General features: G+C 36.7%; 1 protein-coding gene across 17 annotated transcripts in view; it reads right to left on the bottom strand.

Annotated features, from left to right (window-relative positions):
* Positions 1 to 13063, bottom strand: part of C7H2orf88 (chromosome 7 C2orf88 homolog) — a 312337-nt gene that overhangs the window by 56093 nt on the left and 243181 nt on the right. For 2 of the 17 annotated variants that reach the window (XM_059928357.1, XM_059928358.1), the window contains one exon: positions 9260 to 9477. The exons of 14 other annotated variants lie outside the window; for them this stretch is intronic. In XM_059928357.1, the coding sequence (XP_059784340.1) occupies positions 9260 to 9376 (117 nt within the window). In that variant the 5' untranslated portion in view covers positions 9377 to 9477. Of the gene's footprint in view, positions 1 to 9259; positions 9478 to 13063 lie in introns of those variants that run through there. One more of the 17 variants, XM_059928363.1, reaches the window with a different exon arrangement.

Raw genomic sequence — 13063 nt, 5'->3', positions numbered from 1 at the left:
TTAATTTTGATAACCATTTCTAACATTAAGATAGGGCCAACTTCTCTTGAAAGTGTAGATATAAGACATTGTTAAAAATCCGATAAATACTGCAGTAATCATTGCTCCAAAATCTATTATTTCAAATGTCATACTGTAGTGCATGTTTTGTTTTTTTACTTAGGGCATATGTGCCTTTCAATATGAATCAGCTTCTATTGTCTCAATACCCTGGTTTGTTAAAAACAATCTGTTGGGGACTTCCCTCATGGTGCAGTGGTAAAGAATCCGCCTTACAATGCAGGGGATGTGGGTTCGATCCCTGGTCAGGGAACTAAGATCCCACATGCCGCGGGACAACTAAGCCCACGGGCCACAACTACTGAGCTCACATGCCTCAACTAGAGCCCGTGTGCCACAAACTGCAGAGCCCACGTGCTCTGGAACCCATGTGCCACAACTACAGAGCCCACGTGCCCTGGAGCATGCCACCACAACTAGAGAAGAGAAAACCCACATGCCACAACTAGAGAGAAGCCCGTGCACCACAACGAAGAGCCCAGGTGCCGCAATGAAAGGTCCTGCATGCTGCAACTAAGACCCGACACAGCCAAAAATAAATAAATCTTTAAAACAAACAAACAAAAAACAACAACAACAAAAAACCAATCTGTCCAAATTTGATTAAAATAGTTCAGTTTCCCCTGGAATTCTGGATTTTCACATATTTGTTTATTAGCTCATAATTTTAAAATTAAAGTCAAATATTTGATAAATATACCTTGAAAACAGGCATAGCTACATAAAGACAGTAGGATGTTTATTCTGGAGAAGGTAGGGGAATTAGAATAGATATCTAAGGGGTATTCAAATGGATGAGGGGCTATACTTAATCTACATTGCTCTGCTGGACATTACTAGAACCACTAGGAAGAAGTCATGGCAGGCATATTTGGATTTGATTAAGAAAGGACTGTCTATTGGTTAGAGCTTACAACAGAATGGACTGTTTAGCGAAATAGTGAGCTTCCCCTTAAACCAGAAGTTACATGATCTATCTGGAATGTTATAATGGATATTTCTAACAAAAATAGCAAAATTCCATATCCTCTAAGAAAATTCCTCCAAAGCCAAGATTCTATAATCTTAGGAGTTGTTCTGCAGTACAAATACATGTGAACTTGGCCTTTGGACTTCATCCAATCCAGCACTAGAGCCATTATCTTGATGTCTTACTGTTTGTGCCGTCTACAGGGACAGAGAGACAGACCCCTGCTGTGTCCCTGGCTAAGGAGGCAGTTTAGCATCTTTTAGAGATTCTTCCTTAAAAGCAAATCAACCACCAAATGCTGTATAAATTGGTACTCAAAGAATTCCAGCTAATTCAAAATAAGAAACTGTCTATCTACAAAGGGATATTTTATGGCTTGTGATATTTCACTTAACAGCTAACCTCATTTGTTGGAGTGCAGACCTACTATAACTTAGAGATAATAATGATAATTACTATTTATTGAGCACCTACTATGCACTGGGACCCACAATAGCCATCCATATGCTATCTCATTTAATCCTCACAATAAGATAAGGTAACTGGGGCTTCCTTGGTGGCACAGTGGTTAAGAATCCACCTGCCAATGCAAGGGACACGGGTTCGAGCCCTGGTCCGGGAAGATCCCACATGCCGCGGAGCAACTAAGCCCATGCGCCACAACTACTGAGCCTGTGCTCTAGAGCCCGCGAGCCACAACTACTGAGCCCATGTGCCACAACTACTGAAGCCCGCATGCCTAGAGCCCGTGCTCCACAACAAGAGAAGCCACTGCAATGAGAAGCCCGTGCACCGCAACAGAGAGTAGCCCCTGCTCGCCACAACTAGAGAAAGCCCTCGCCCAGCAATGAAGACCCAACACAGCCAAAAATAATAAATAAATTAAAAAAAAAAAAGATAAGGTAACTGTTAATATGTGGTAGAACTTGAATTTGAACCTAGGCCTAAGTCCGAAGCCAGTGTTCCTTCTATTATTCTATATTGCTTTCCAATGTCTCAGTTGTCCACATAATGCCCTGTTAAATCTGGCCATAGTTCCACACAGCAGTTCTCCTATCCAACTCTTAATCCCTCAACTCTGATGGGTAGTATCTATTACTAAGGTATTGAGATTTGGAAAGAAGATGGGTTGTTACCAAAACGGATGAACTTGTGGTCATAGAATATCTGGCTTGAATATGGTGATAGAGGATGCATTCTGAACAATTATATTTTCCATGGCCTCTATATTTCTGAGCAAGGATCTATTCCATGGTCTCTATGTTTCATATCACACATGCAATACCTACATAAAGTCAGCTGTAGAGATAAGATAGTCATGAAATAACTAAAGAATAGCTATAATCAAACCAACCAGTAAATACATACTAGTGGATAGAGGACAGAATATACTGTAAAATGTAAATCATAGGAGGTCAGTGAAAAGTGGGTGAGTTTTGACTAGGGTCATGAGACAAGCATAGAATTTTAATTGTTGAAAGAAGAGGATGGGTGTTTAGTTGATGCTATATCCACAGGGGTGGCAATGAGCCTGGAACACACATGAATGGGAAGAAAATGAATCTTTGAGAAATAGCTAGTAAGGCATGGGGCCCACTGATGTCAAGCTAGGGTGATTTGTTTAGACAAATAACAGCCAGCCACTGAAAGTTCTTAAATTGTAAAGTGATATAATAAAAATTGTCCTTGGATAGAATAGATTTAGGATTAATGTGGCAACTCTGAGCAAGTAAGCAGAGATTAGTAGCACAAGCCAATCATGTTGCACTTACCATAATGCCTGAGAGAATGAAAAAGCATTCATAAAAGGTGTTTTGTTTTCCCCAAAGACTTATTTTTCCCTTCATAAACTTAGTCTATCTGTGGTTATTCTTGCCACCAACTACCAAGATCTGAAACTCTTAAAGCTTAATGGAATCACTGTACATTGAGTTTAAGTATTTCCAGTAATAGGAAATTTGCTTGGGAAAAAAAAAAAAAAAAAAGTATCTACCAATTATATATTTATAGAGTGGAATTGAGGAAAAACTGAATCACTCAGTTTACTCAGTAAAAATAAGACAAAGTTTTTAGCTGAGTCTGAAAGAACTGGGAATTTAAGAAGAGAAGGGCTTTTGGTTTTAGAACTTTAAACTTTTTTACAATGAACACTGATTACATTTGGAATCAGAAAAAATCCAATAAAACAATTTTCATTTTGAAAAGAAAAGTTAAATAGAATAGTTTTGGGATACCTCTAAGAAACCATGATCATGTTAAGGGGTCCTTGTTTAGGAATTAGCTACTAGTACAGTTTTACCACCTCTTTTAGCTTCATTTTCAGGCCTTGATTGACTTTCAGTAAAATATTTTAGACAGTAGAGAGTTTCACTGTTTACCTTTTTAAAAAAATTTTATTTGCATGTTGTAATAGAGAATTAGAATTATTGGTGCAAGAGGCAATTTATGGATAATCTATGACCTAAACCAAAGGAGATAGGTGCTTTAAACCATTTCATTGGCTTCCGAGAGGTCCTCCTAATGTACTACTTGCTATTGAGCTAAACTGACCATCTCGATTTAAGGGATTAGCTTCCAATTAAAAATAGTTACTGGGGGGCCATCAGATATTTAAATTAAAATTCTTTCCCAGGAGAATGCTTAGCTCAGTTCCAGAAAGAGTTCAGTTACTGGGACATTTCTACTTTATCAGATCTAGGATTACCCAGTCTTTATGTACAAGGAAGTTCAACACACATAATTTTCAGTCAACATCCCAGATTCCTAACCAGCCTGATCTAAGAACTGAGATTGACTCTACAAGTCTAATTTAAATAAAGAGACAGGAAAAGAGTGACTCTACCTACGGTAAAGTACCATAGAGCATCTGTACGACAATTGCATCATCCCAGTTTTAGGCATGGATCTCAGCTCCCATTTCCTCCCATGCATAAGGCCAAGAACACCCCTCCTATCACTGTGAGTGAATTACAACCTAAGCTGCTAGGCTTTAGGGTCTATTTCTGGGTGTGATGAACCCTGCCCTTCTTGCCTCACTTATACCCACCCCCCTCTTGATGTCAGCTTCTATGCATACGACTCTAGCTTTCAGTTTCTTCTTTTTTGGGAGGTACCTGGGAATTTCTGTTCCTTTTTTGTGAGGCCACTATACATTTAAATTTGTTATTTGAATTTAGCATGTCTGCATGTTTAGAGAGTAATGAGTGGTGTTCAGTCCTCATTTTGCTAGAACTGGAGGTCCCCATTTGCTCTTCACCATACTCCAGTCTAGCTTCTACCCCCACCACTCTAAGATGCCTGTTCCTGTCAAAGTCACCAGTGTTTTCTGTATCATCAAAATCAATGGACATTTCTTAGTCTGTATCTTAATTTTTAGTGCATTCATAAGAGCTGACCAGTCCCTTCTTCCTGAAACACTTTTAGCTTATGTAATGCTGGTTTCCTTCCTGTGTCTCTAGCTGCTCCTACTCTTCTGATTAATCTCTAAATATTGTTGTCCCTCAGGGCCTGCTGTAGATTCTCTTCTCTTCTTTCTCTGCAATATTTCTTCAAGGGAGCTTATCTATTTGCATTGCTTTAATATCATCCTTATGCCAGTAACTCCCAAATTTACATGTCCTGCTTTGGATGCCTAACAGGCACCTCAAATTTAACATGTCAAAAACAGAACTCTTGATACCCGTTCTCCAAATATGGTCCTCCTCTGGTCTTTTCCAACTCAATAAATGGTAACTAGTGGCTAAAATCAAACTTAGGAGTCATTTTTAGCTCTCCTACTTGTATTTCCCCTCCTCCCATTATATATAGTTCACTACCTGTTACCTGGACTATCTCCTCCTCAATCTTATCCATACAACTGGTTCCCTCTCTCACTAAGTCCTAGCCACACTTGTCTCTTTCTCCACCTCAGGGCCTTCATACCTTCCATTTCCTCTGTTCTTCCTACTTTTTCACTTGGCTGTCTCCTTCACATCTTTCATGTCTCAGTTCAAATGTCACCTCTTTGGAGAAGACTTTCTTGACTAGTCTATCTTAAGGCAGCCTTCTCTCTATAACCAGCTACTCTCTTATACATCACACTGTTTATTTCCTTCATAGTCTTTATCACTACTTGAAATTACCTTATTTGTTTTTATCTGCCTTCTCTAGAACATGAGATCCATGAAAAGAGTAACTTTTAATAGTACTTAAACATTATCTACCAGTGCCTAGAATAATAGTACCTGGTATACAGTGGGCACTAAAAATACTTCTTGAGCAAATAAAAACAAGATACTTCCACTTCCAGTTATAGCAGGCTAGTTTATATTATACCGACTCTCCCCGTGAGAACAACTATAAAATTTGGATAGAACATAAAAAAAAAAAAATCAAGACTGAAAGTATCCAAAAACTATCAAGGCAGCCAAGCCTCAAGGAGCCAAGATCCTGATTTGAATAGAAGTGCTGAGAAATGAGCCTGGTATTTTTTTTTTTTTTTTTTTTAAAGGGGGTGGAGGGCTACTTTTATTAATTTATTATTTATTTTGGCTGTGTTGGGTCTTCGTTTCCGTGCGAGGGCTTCCTCTAGTTGCGGCAAGCGGGGGCCACTCTTCATCGCGGTGCGCGGGCCTCTCACTGTCGCGGCCTCTCTTGTTGCGGAGCACAGGCTCCAGACGCGCAGGCTCAGTAATTGTGGCTCACGGGCCTAGTTGCTCCGCGGCATGTGGGATCTTCCCAGACCAGGGCTCGAACCCGTGTCCCCTGCATTGGCAGGCAGATTCTCAACCACTGCACCACCAGGGAAGCCCAAGCCTGGTATTTTTGATGCCTTTGCAATTTGTAAGCAACAGCCTAGAGGCTGAGACTCTTTCATTCACCTCAGGGAGTTTGGGAGTTGGAACTGCTGAAGAGGTACATTCCAGGAATAACCAGAATAAACCAGGAATAAAGTGAAAGTAAATCAGCTCTCACAAACTCAGTAAGCCCAGTCTTGATTAGCTCAACACATTATGTAGTCTTTCCTAGTCTAACAGACTGCAAAAGCATCATCCAGAGTCTCAAATTATTCCTAAAATTTTCAAATCACAATGTCTGACATTCAATTAAATATTACCACACATATTCTGAAGACAAAGACCAAAGCAAAGACTAAGAGAAAAATGGGAAAAATAAGTAGATCTACAAGCGTTCCAAACACAGATTATAAAATAACTATGATTAATAAGGTCAAAAATAGAAGCCCACATAGAATCACTGTTTTAAATCAGATAGAAACTTTAGAACAGAAAAAGGCAGTAACTAAAATTAAGAACTCAGGGACTTCCCTGGTGGTCCAGTGGTTAAGACTCCACACTTCCAATGCAGGGGACGTGGGTTCAATCTCTGGTCAGGGAACTAAGATCCCACATGCTGCATGGTGCGGGAAATAAATAAATAAAAAGTATAAAATTCAGAACTCAAACAGATAGATTGAATGCAGATTAGATGCAACTAATAAGAGGAATAGTGAAGAGGAAGACTGGACAGCAGAAAATATCCAGACTGAATCTTCAAATATTAAAAAGATAAAAAATGATGAAAAAATGTAAGAGAATTATGAGACAAGATAAAAATATGTATCATAGGTGAAATTAGAGTCCTAGGAGAGCATAGAGAGAATACGGCATACGTGATATTTGAATAGTAATGGGAAAGCATTTTCCAAAACTGATGAAAGATATCAAGCCACAGATTCAAGATCCTCCATGAACACCAAGCAGGATAAAGTCCAATAAAATCACATCTAAGCACATAATAGTAAAACTGCTGAAAAGCAAAGACAAACAGAAGATCTCAGAGGAGCAAAGGAAAAGATACATCAGCAACAATAGTGTTTACAGCTGGCTTTGAATAGAACTGATGAAAGCTAAAAGACAATAGAATGACAACATCAAAGTATTGAAAAAACCCTGCCAACATATTAGTAATTTTTCATCACCTTGGGTAGGCAAATATTTCTTAAACAGAATACAAAAAGCATATCCATAAAGAAAAGATTGATAAATAGTATCAAACTAAAAGTAAGAACTTCTTTTCATGAAATGATACCATTAAGAATGAATATGCATACCATATCACAGGAAAAGATATTTGCAATAAAGGTATCATATACAGGACTCATGTATAAAATAAAAAGAACTCCTGCAAGAAAAAGACAGATAACCCAGTTTTTAAAATGGGCTAAAAACTTCAATGGGCACTTTACAAAAGAGGATGTCTAAATGGCCAACAAACATATGAAAATGTGCTCAACATTATTAGTCACTATGAACTGCAAATTAAGACCAAAATAAGATACCACTAGACACCCATCAGAATCAGGAAAACACTAAATGTTGGTTAGGATGATAAGCAACTGGAACTCTCATATACTGCAAATGGGAGGAAAATTGGTACAATCACTTTGGATGATGTTTGGCATTATTACCTAAAGAAAAATATATGCCTATCATATGATTTGGAAATTACATTCCTAATAAAATGCATGCACATGTGCACCAAGAGACAAGAATATTCACAACATCATTATTTATGATAGCTCCAAAACTAGAAACACTCATCACTATTAGAACCACATCTGGCAATTATTGTGCACTCAGTGAATCTAAGTTTTATTACTATTCTTTTTAGCCTGTGAAAGTCTTTCCATATTTTGTAGATTCCAAAAAATCTGCCCAGCTGAGAACCAAAAACATCTACTCAGAAATATCTAATTAAATATAATAATTGCCTAAATATAAATTTATTAAATATAAGAAATGCCTGAATACAATAATTATTACCTCAAGGATTGTTAAAAATTTATGGTAGATTTAATCACTGAGTTTTTTTTTCTTCAAAGTACCAGAATTCTAACATTAGGCATAAATTAGATTCAACTTTATTTTTAAGAGGCATAAAGATTCTTCTCCCTATTGAACTGCAGAAATAAGTTTTTCAAATAAATATCTTGCAAAGAGAAGAAAAGTTTTTTGTTTGTTATTTCACTATGAATCACCAATTAACATCTTCTGTTTCACAGACAAAAGTAGGAAAAAATAACTTGAACTTATCAGGTTCACAAAACTATCATAAGTCCCCTTCAGCAGTTGTGAGCCCAACTGAATGGTTTCTGCATAGATCTTAGAGCCTTGCTTTTTCAAAGCCTCTCATGCTCCCTTTCTAAATGACGGATGAAAAAGATTTAATAGATGCAATCTTAATCCTAAGAAGCACTGGTTTAAAAAATGTATACACACACAATGCAAACTGGAACTTAGTATAATGTGATTGGTTAAAATTCTTACATATTCTTACTGAAAATGGGGAAAAAAGGATCCACAGTTAGTGGCAAAGGAACTAGTCATAATCTAAATGATTGATTTAGGAGCTCTTTTCCCTATCCTTCCATTACATTTTATATATGTGTCCGTAACAAGAGATACTTAATTGTAATGAATGGTTTGTATTTATGTTTCCTCACTCAAATGGCAGAGATGATGTCTTTTCATTAGTATGTCCAATTCCTAGTTGAGTGCCTGGCATCTAGTAGGAACTTAAGATATGTCATATAGATGAAAACTAAAGGAAGCTATAAATACATTAGGGAGAACTGTGAATTCCAAGCCAAGATCTCAGATTTGTAAATCACAGGGCAAGACAAAATTTTGTAGGACTTGATATCCCCTGGATGACGTAATAGAAATCAAATCCTAAAACTGTAAAGTCAAAAAACACACCAGTTGGATGATGTCTACCTTAAGATGATCCAGTAATCTGTTTCAACCCTGGAACAGGCTTGCTCATATTTACCATAATGTACTCTTCTGCTTACTTTTTAACAGTATTTCCTTGTAAAATAACTTTTATTCTTTTCTTTCTAGTGGAATAAAAAAATAAATTTACTCTCAAATATCTAGACAAAGAGGTAAATACTTAAAATGATAAATTTACCATCACTGTTTTCCAGACTAGAAATATCTTCATTAAAATGCTTCCTTAAAATTTGCTCCCATGTGCCCAACATCTTAAGCAAGAAAAATCCAAAGGTATCCTCTGATATGTCTATCAGAACTTAAGTTTGGATTGTGTTTATTATCAATAAACCTTACACAAGACTCTTAGTCATCTTAGTTATTTTCCTGGTATTTTGTTAAGTAAGCATGGGGATATTATCATTCCAATTTTACTGATGGAGGAATCAGAAGGCATAAAGCCCTCCTGCCTTACCTCTGCAGTCATAAATGTGGTAGAAATTACAGTCCAACTTGTTTCTCTCAGGTGTTGCCTTTGTGGGTCTATTAGCAATTCAGCAATTCTATTTTCTTTTCCAAAGCTTCTTTTCATAGAGTTCTAATTACACATTTCACTTCTGTATACGTTCCACATTTATGGCTTCTTTTCCTTCCAAAGAGTTTCACTCCATTTTTTCCCAACTACTTCATTGCCTAGGGTGATTGAGAAGAATATTCTGCTTAAACAGAAAGTTATCATAGAACCACTATATGCATAACCAATTTTTTAAAAAGTTATTGTATTAGAACAAAAAATTTACTTATATTACTACTCAGATTTTCAAAGAAAATAACTTCTCTATTTCCTGCAACCTATCCTATCCTAATTAATCTCCACTCCAACAGGGAGCAGCCTGAAGGCAAGGGTGGGATTTTGGGAAGTAACCATGTGTGATCCAGAGGAGTCTCTGGGTTTAAATCTCATGTCCTCTGCACCAGAAGGGAGCATCCTAGGTAGCAATGCGTTTGAAGAAATTTGATTAACGGGGCTGTCAACTACAAACTAGGTTAATAACCTTAATTTTGGAATTGTTGATCTGAAGCCATTTTCTTTTTTTTCTGGCAGAGATTAGAGAGTAGAACCAATAGTCTTCTAAGGTCACTCTTGCTTCCTGAGAACAAACTCATATCCTCTGATTAGAGGTCTTTTCTTTTTGGAGGCTGAGAGAAAAAAACACATAACCTGTTTAACCAAAAGTAAGTTTGGAACGCACTCCTATTTTAATGCACTCAAAAATATTTTCTTATGTAACAAGAGAATACTTCCACTGCTCAGCCCCTGCTTCTGCACAAGCATCTGTAACAGGGAAAGTCTATATTGAGCTGCTGCATTTTTTTATCTCATAACTGATTCCTGCCCCAGGTGTCAAAGGCTGATGAAAGGTCAACAAAAATAAAAGCTAATAATCTGTTTTAGAGTGAGTCTATCAGAGCTCTCCACAAGACAACATGACAATAGTAAAGAATGGAATGGTTATGTCTAGAGTCCACTGTTACTTGTTTAGAATGTAGGCCTGAGAAATCCAGATGTGTTGTTTACTGAAAATAAATCTAGTATAATTTTAGATGGAATGTCTATTAAATTAATAGGTTGGCACTTGGTTAGAGTAAAGAAATGCATTTTAAATGCTGTTATAAACTACATTCTGGATTCAACCATATTGGACCATTCCTGTGGGGCTGATTTAAGGCAAACAAAATGACTAGTTAATATGTCACCATAGGAAGTGTTATTGATCTTTTCAGGCAAGGATTTCTGGAGGTAAGGTCTTCTTCAAGCACCAGCACCATCACTGAAATTAGTGGGAGCCTCTTCTAAAGAGCAGCTAAAATTTGGTTTCTTCTCTACAGCTGGCCCCCTCCTGTTACAGCAGCTGACAACACGGGCAGACAGCCTTGGATATCTGGCTATTCCCGCAACAACTTTAGCAAGAATGAGAAAAGCAAGGCATGAGTCCTATTTTAGAATTATCCTCAGCTCTAAGCAGTAGCATCAGAAAATTACCCTCACTGTAAACTGAAGATGGTTTGAGAAGTCAGAAAACCATTGACAATTGATTAAATTGTTTTCTCCTCTCATATTTGCTTGCACTTTTCCATTTTTTTTGGCAGATGGAACAATATAACAACAATTCTATATGCCAATAAAGCAGCTTCAACAATCAACATTTTACCAATTAAGTTTTGGTTTTTTCTAGCGTATTTCAAAGCGTATTATAGATACCATATGACTTCATGCATAGACCCAAAGAAGTTATTTCCTCCACACATACACTACTGTACCATAAACTATAACAAATAGGGCTTGAAAAAAACATAACCAAAATACCATCATTACAGCTAGCAAAAATTACAATTATTCCCTAATGCCACATGAAAATATCCATGTCCAATGTACCTGTTTGACCTAAATCTCTCTCTTAAATTTGATTTGTTCTTATTAGGATCCAAACAAGTATCTTACACAGCACTAGCTGAAATATAATTTAATCCTCTTTTTTAGCTATAACATCCCTTCCTCCTTTTTTCTTTGCTATTCCTTTGATGAAAAGATTGGATTATCTGTCCTGTAGAATTATTCACATTCTGTATTTGTCTGTATGCATCCTGTCCTGAACACACCATGTATATTTTTAAGAAAAAAGTTTAATTTAATTATAAATGTAATTATCAAGAGAACTGAATTAAAGTCCTGGTTTTGTCCCTAAATAATTGGGAAACTTCAAAAAATTTTAAGTCTCTTAGAGACTATTTGCTCTATAGGATTTTCTAATGACTCATCTAAGAGCAACTGAAAGTGACATTTTAGCATTCTTCATATATCAGTATTTTATTAACTTTACTTTCACTTAAGAGTATAAGTGACTGGGACTTCTCTGGTGGCACAGTGGTTAAGAATCCGCCTGCCAATGCAGGGGACACAGGTTCGAGCCCTGGTCTGGGAAGATCCCACATGCCACGGAGCAACTAAGCCCGTGCACCACAACCACTGAAGCCCACGCGCCTAGAGCCCGTGCTCTGCAACAAGACAAGCCACCGCAATGAGAAGCTGGTGCACTGTAACAAAGAGGAGCCCCCGCTTGCCGCAACTAGAGAAAGCCCGCACGTAGCAATGAAGACCCAATGCAGCCAAAAAAAAAAAAAAAAGAGTACAAGTGCTTGACCAGAAATTAAACTAATTCTATCAGTTCTTTTAAGATTAAGGAGGAAAAAAATCAGTATGTCTTTCAAAGATGAAACCTTTTAATATTTTGATATATTTCCTTTCAGTCTCATATATTTTATAGTAAATGTCTATATGCATATTCTATACAGTGGTTCTTATACATATGTAGTTCCATAATATGACTTTTATTTCACATAACATTAAATAGGATTGACTTTTCTATAATTATTGACTATAAATTTATAGAATTTAACTGAATGAAACTATATTTTCATTTAGGGAAACAATCTGGAATATGATATATTTCTTTCTGATTTAAAGCAAGTATGACTAGACTTTTATGTAACTGCAAATGGACGTGTGGCATCATTAAGAAATGTTACTGTTATATTAAGAAATAAAAGTTAGTTATCCATGGGATTAATATACTTTATCTGTCTTGGAATCTCTCAAGCATTTATCATCCCTCACGCTGAAATTTTTTGTGGTTATTATTTATTATCTACCTCTAATTTTCAAAGCCTAATCCTCTTAAAAATATCCCAAATGAATAAATAGAGCTAATTACATAAAACACTTTGTCTTAATGTCACTTTACCTAGTCAGTGAAGGTCAAACACAAAAGTCTAGTCACATTTGCGTTAAATGAGAAAGAAGTATATCCTAAAATTCCAATTTGTTTCCCATTCCATGAGTGAACACACAAGTTTCATTTAATCATATTTTATAAATATCATGGGAGAAAACACATTTCAAAATATACCCTTTCAGCATAGGACATGGGAAGCTATGCAATTTTCACACAAACTATAAATAAAAGGTCAGGAAACTAATATTTCAGGGTTGGTATTTTGAAGTGGGAGATCCCCAAAGAGGAACATGGGCTGATAAGTCTAGGACCGTGGATCAAAAAAACTTCTTCTAGGACTACTGCCATCAAGGCAGGTAGGAAAAACTGGAGTACAGCGTGGGTATAATAGAACGATGTCCAAGGGCAGTTCATGGATGAACTGGACATATCATCAACCCACTCTGAGGCTTTGAATATGCAGTTGTTTTCAAAGCAACTTAATT

This window comes from Balaenoptera ricei, chromosome 7 (genome assembly GCF_028023285.1).
Source record: "Balaenoptera ricei isolate mBalRic1 chromosome 7, mBalRic1.hap2, whole genome shotgun sequence".
Classification (NCBI taxonomy): Eukaryota; Metazoa; Chordata; class Mammalia; order Artiodactyla; family Balaenopteridae; genus Balaenoptera; species Balaenoptera ricei.
The sequence above is the reverse complement of the archived record's forward strand: the minus strand, read 5'-3'. Positions and strand labels throughout refer to the sequence as shown.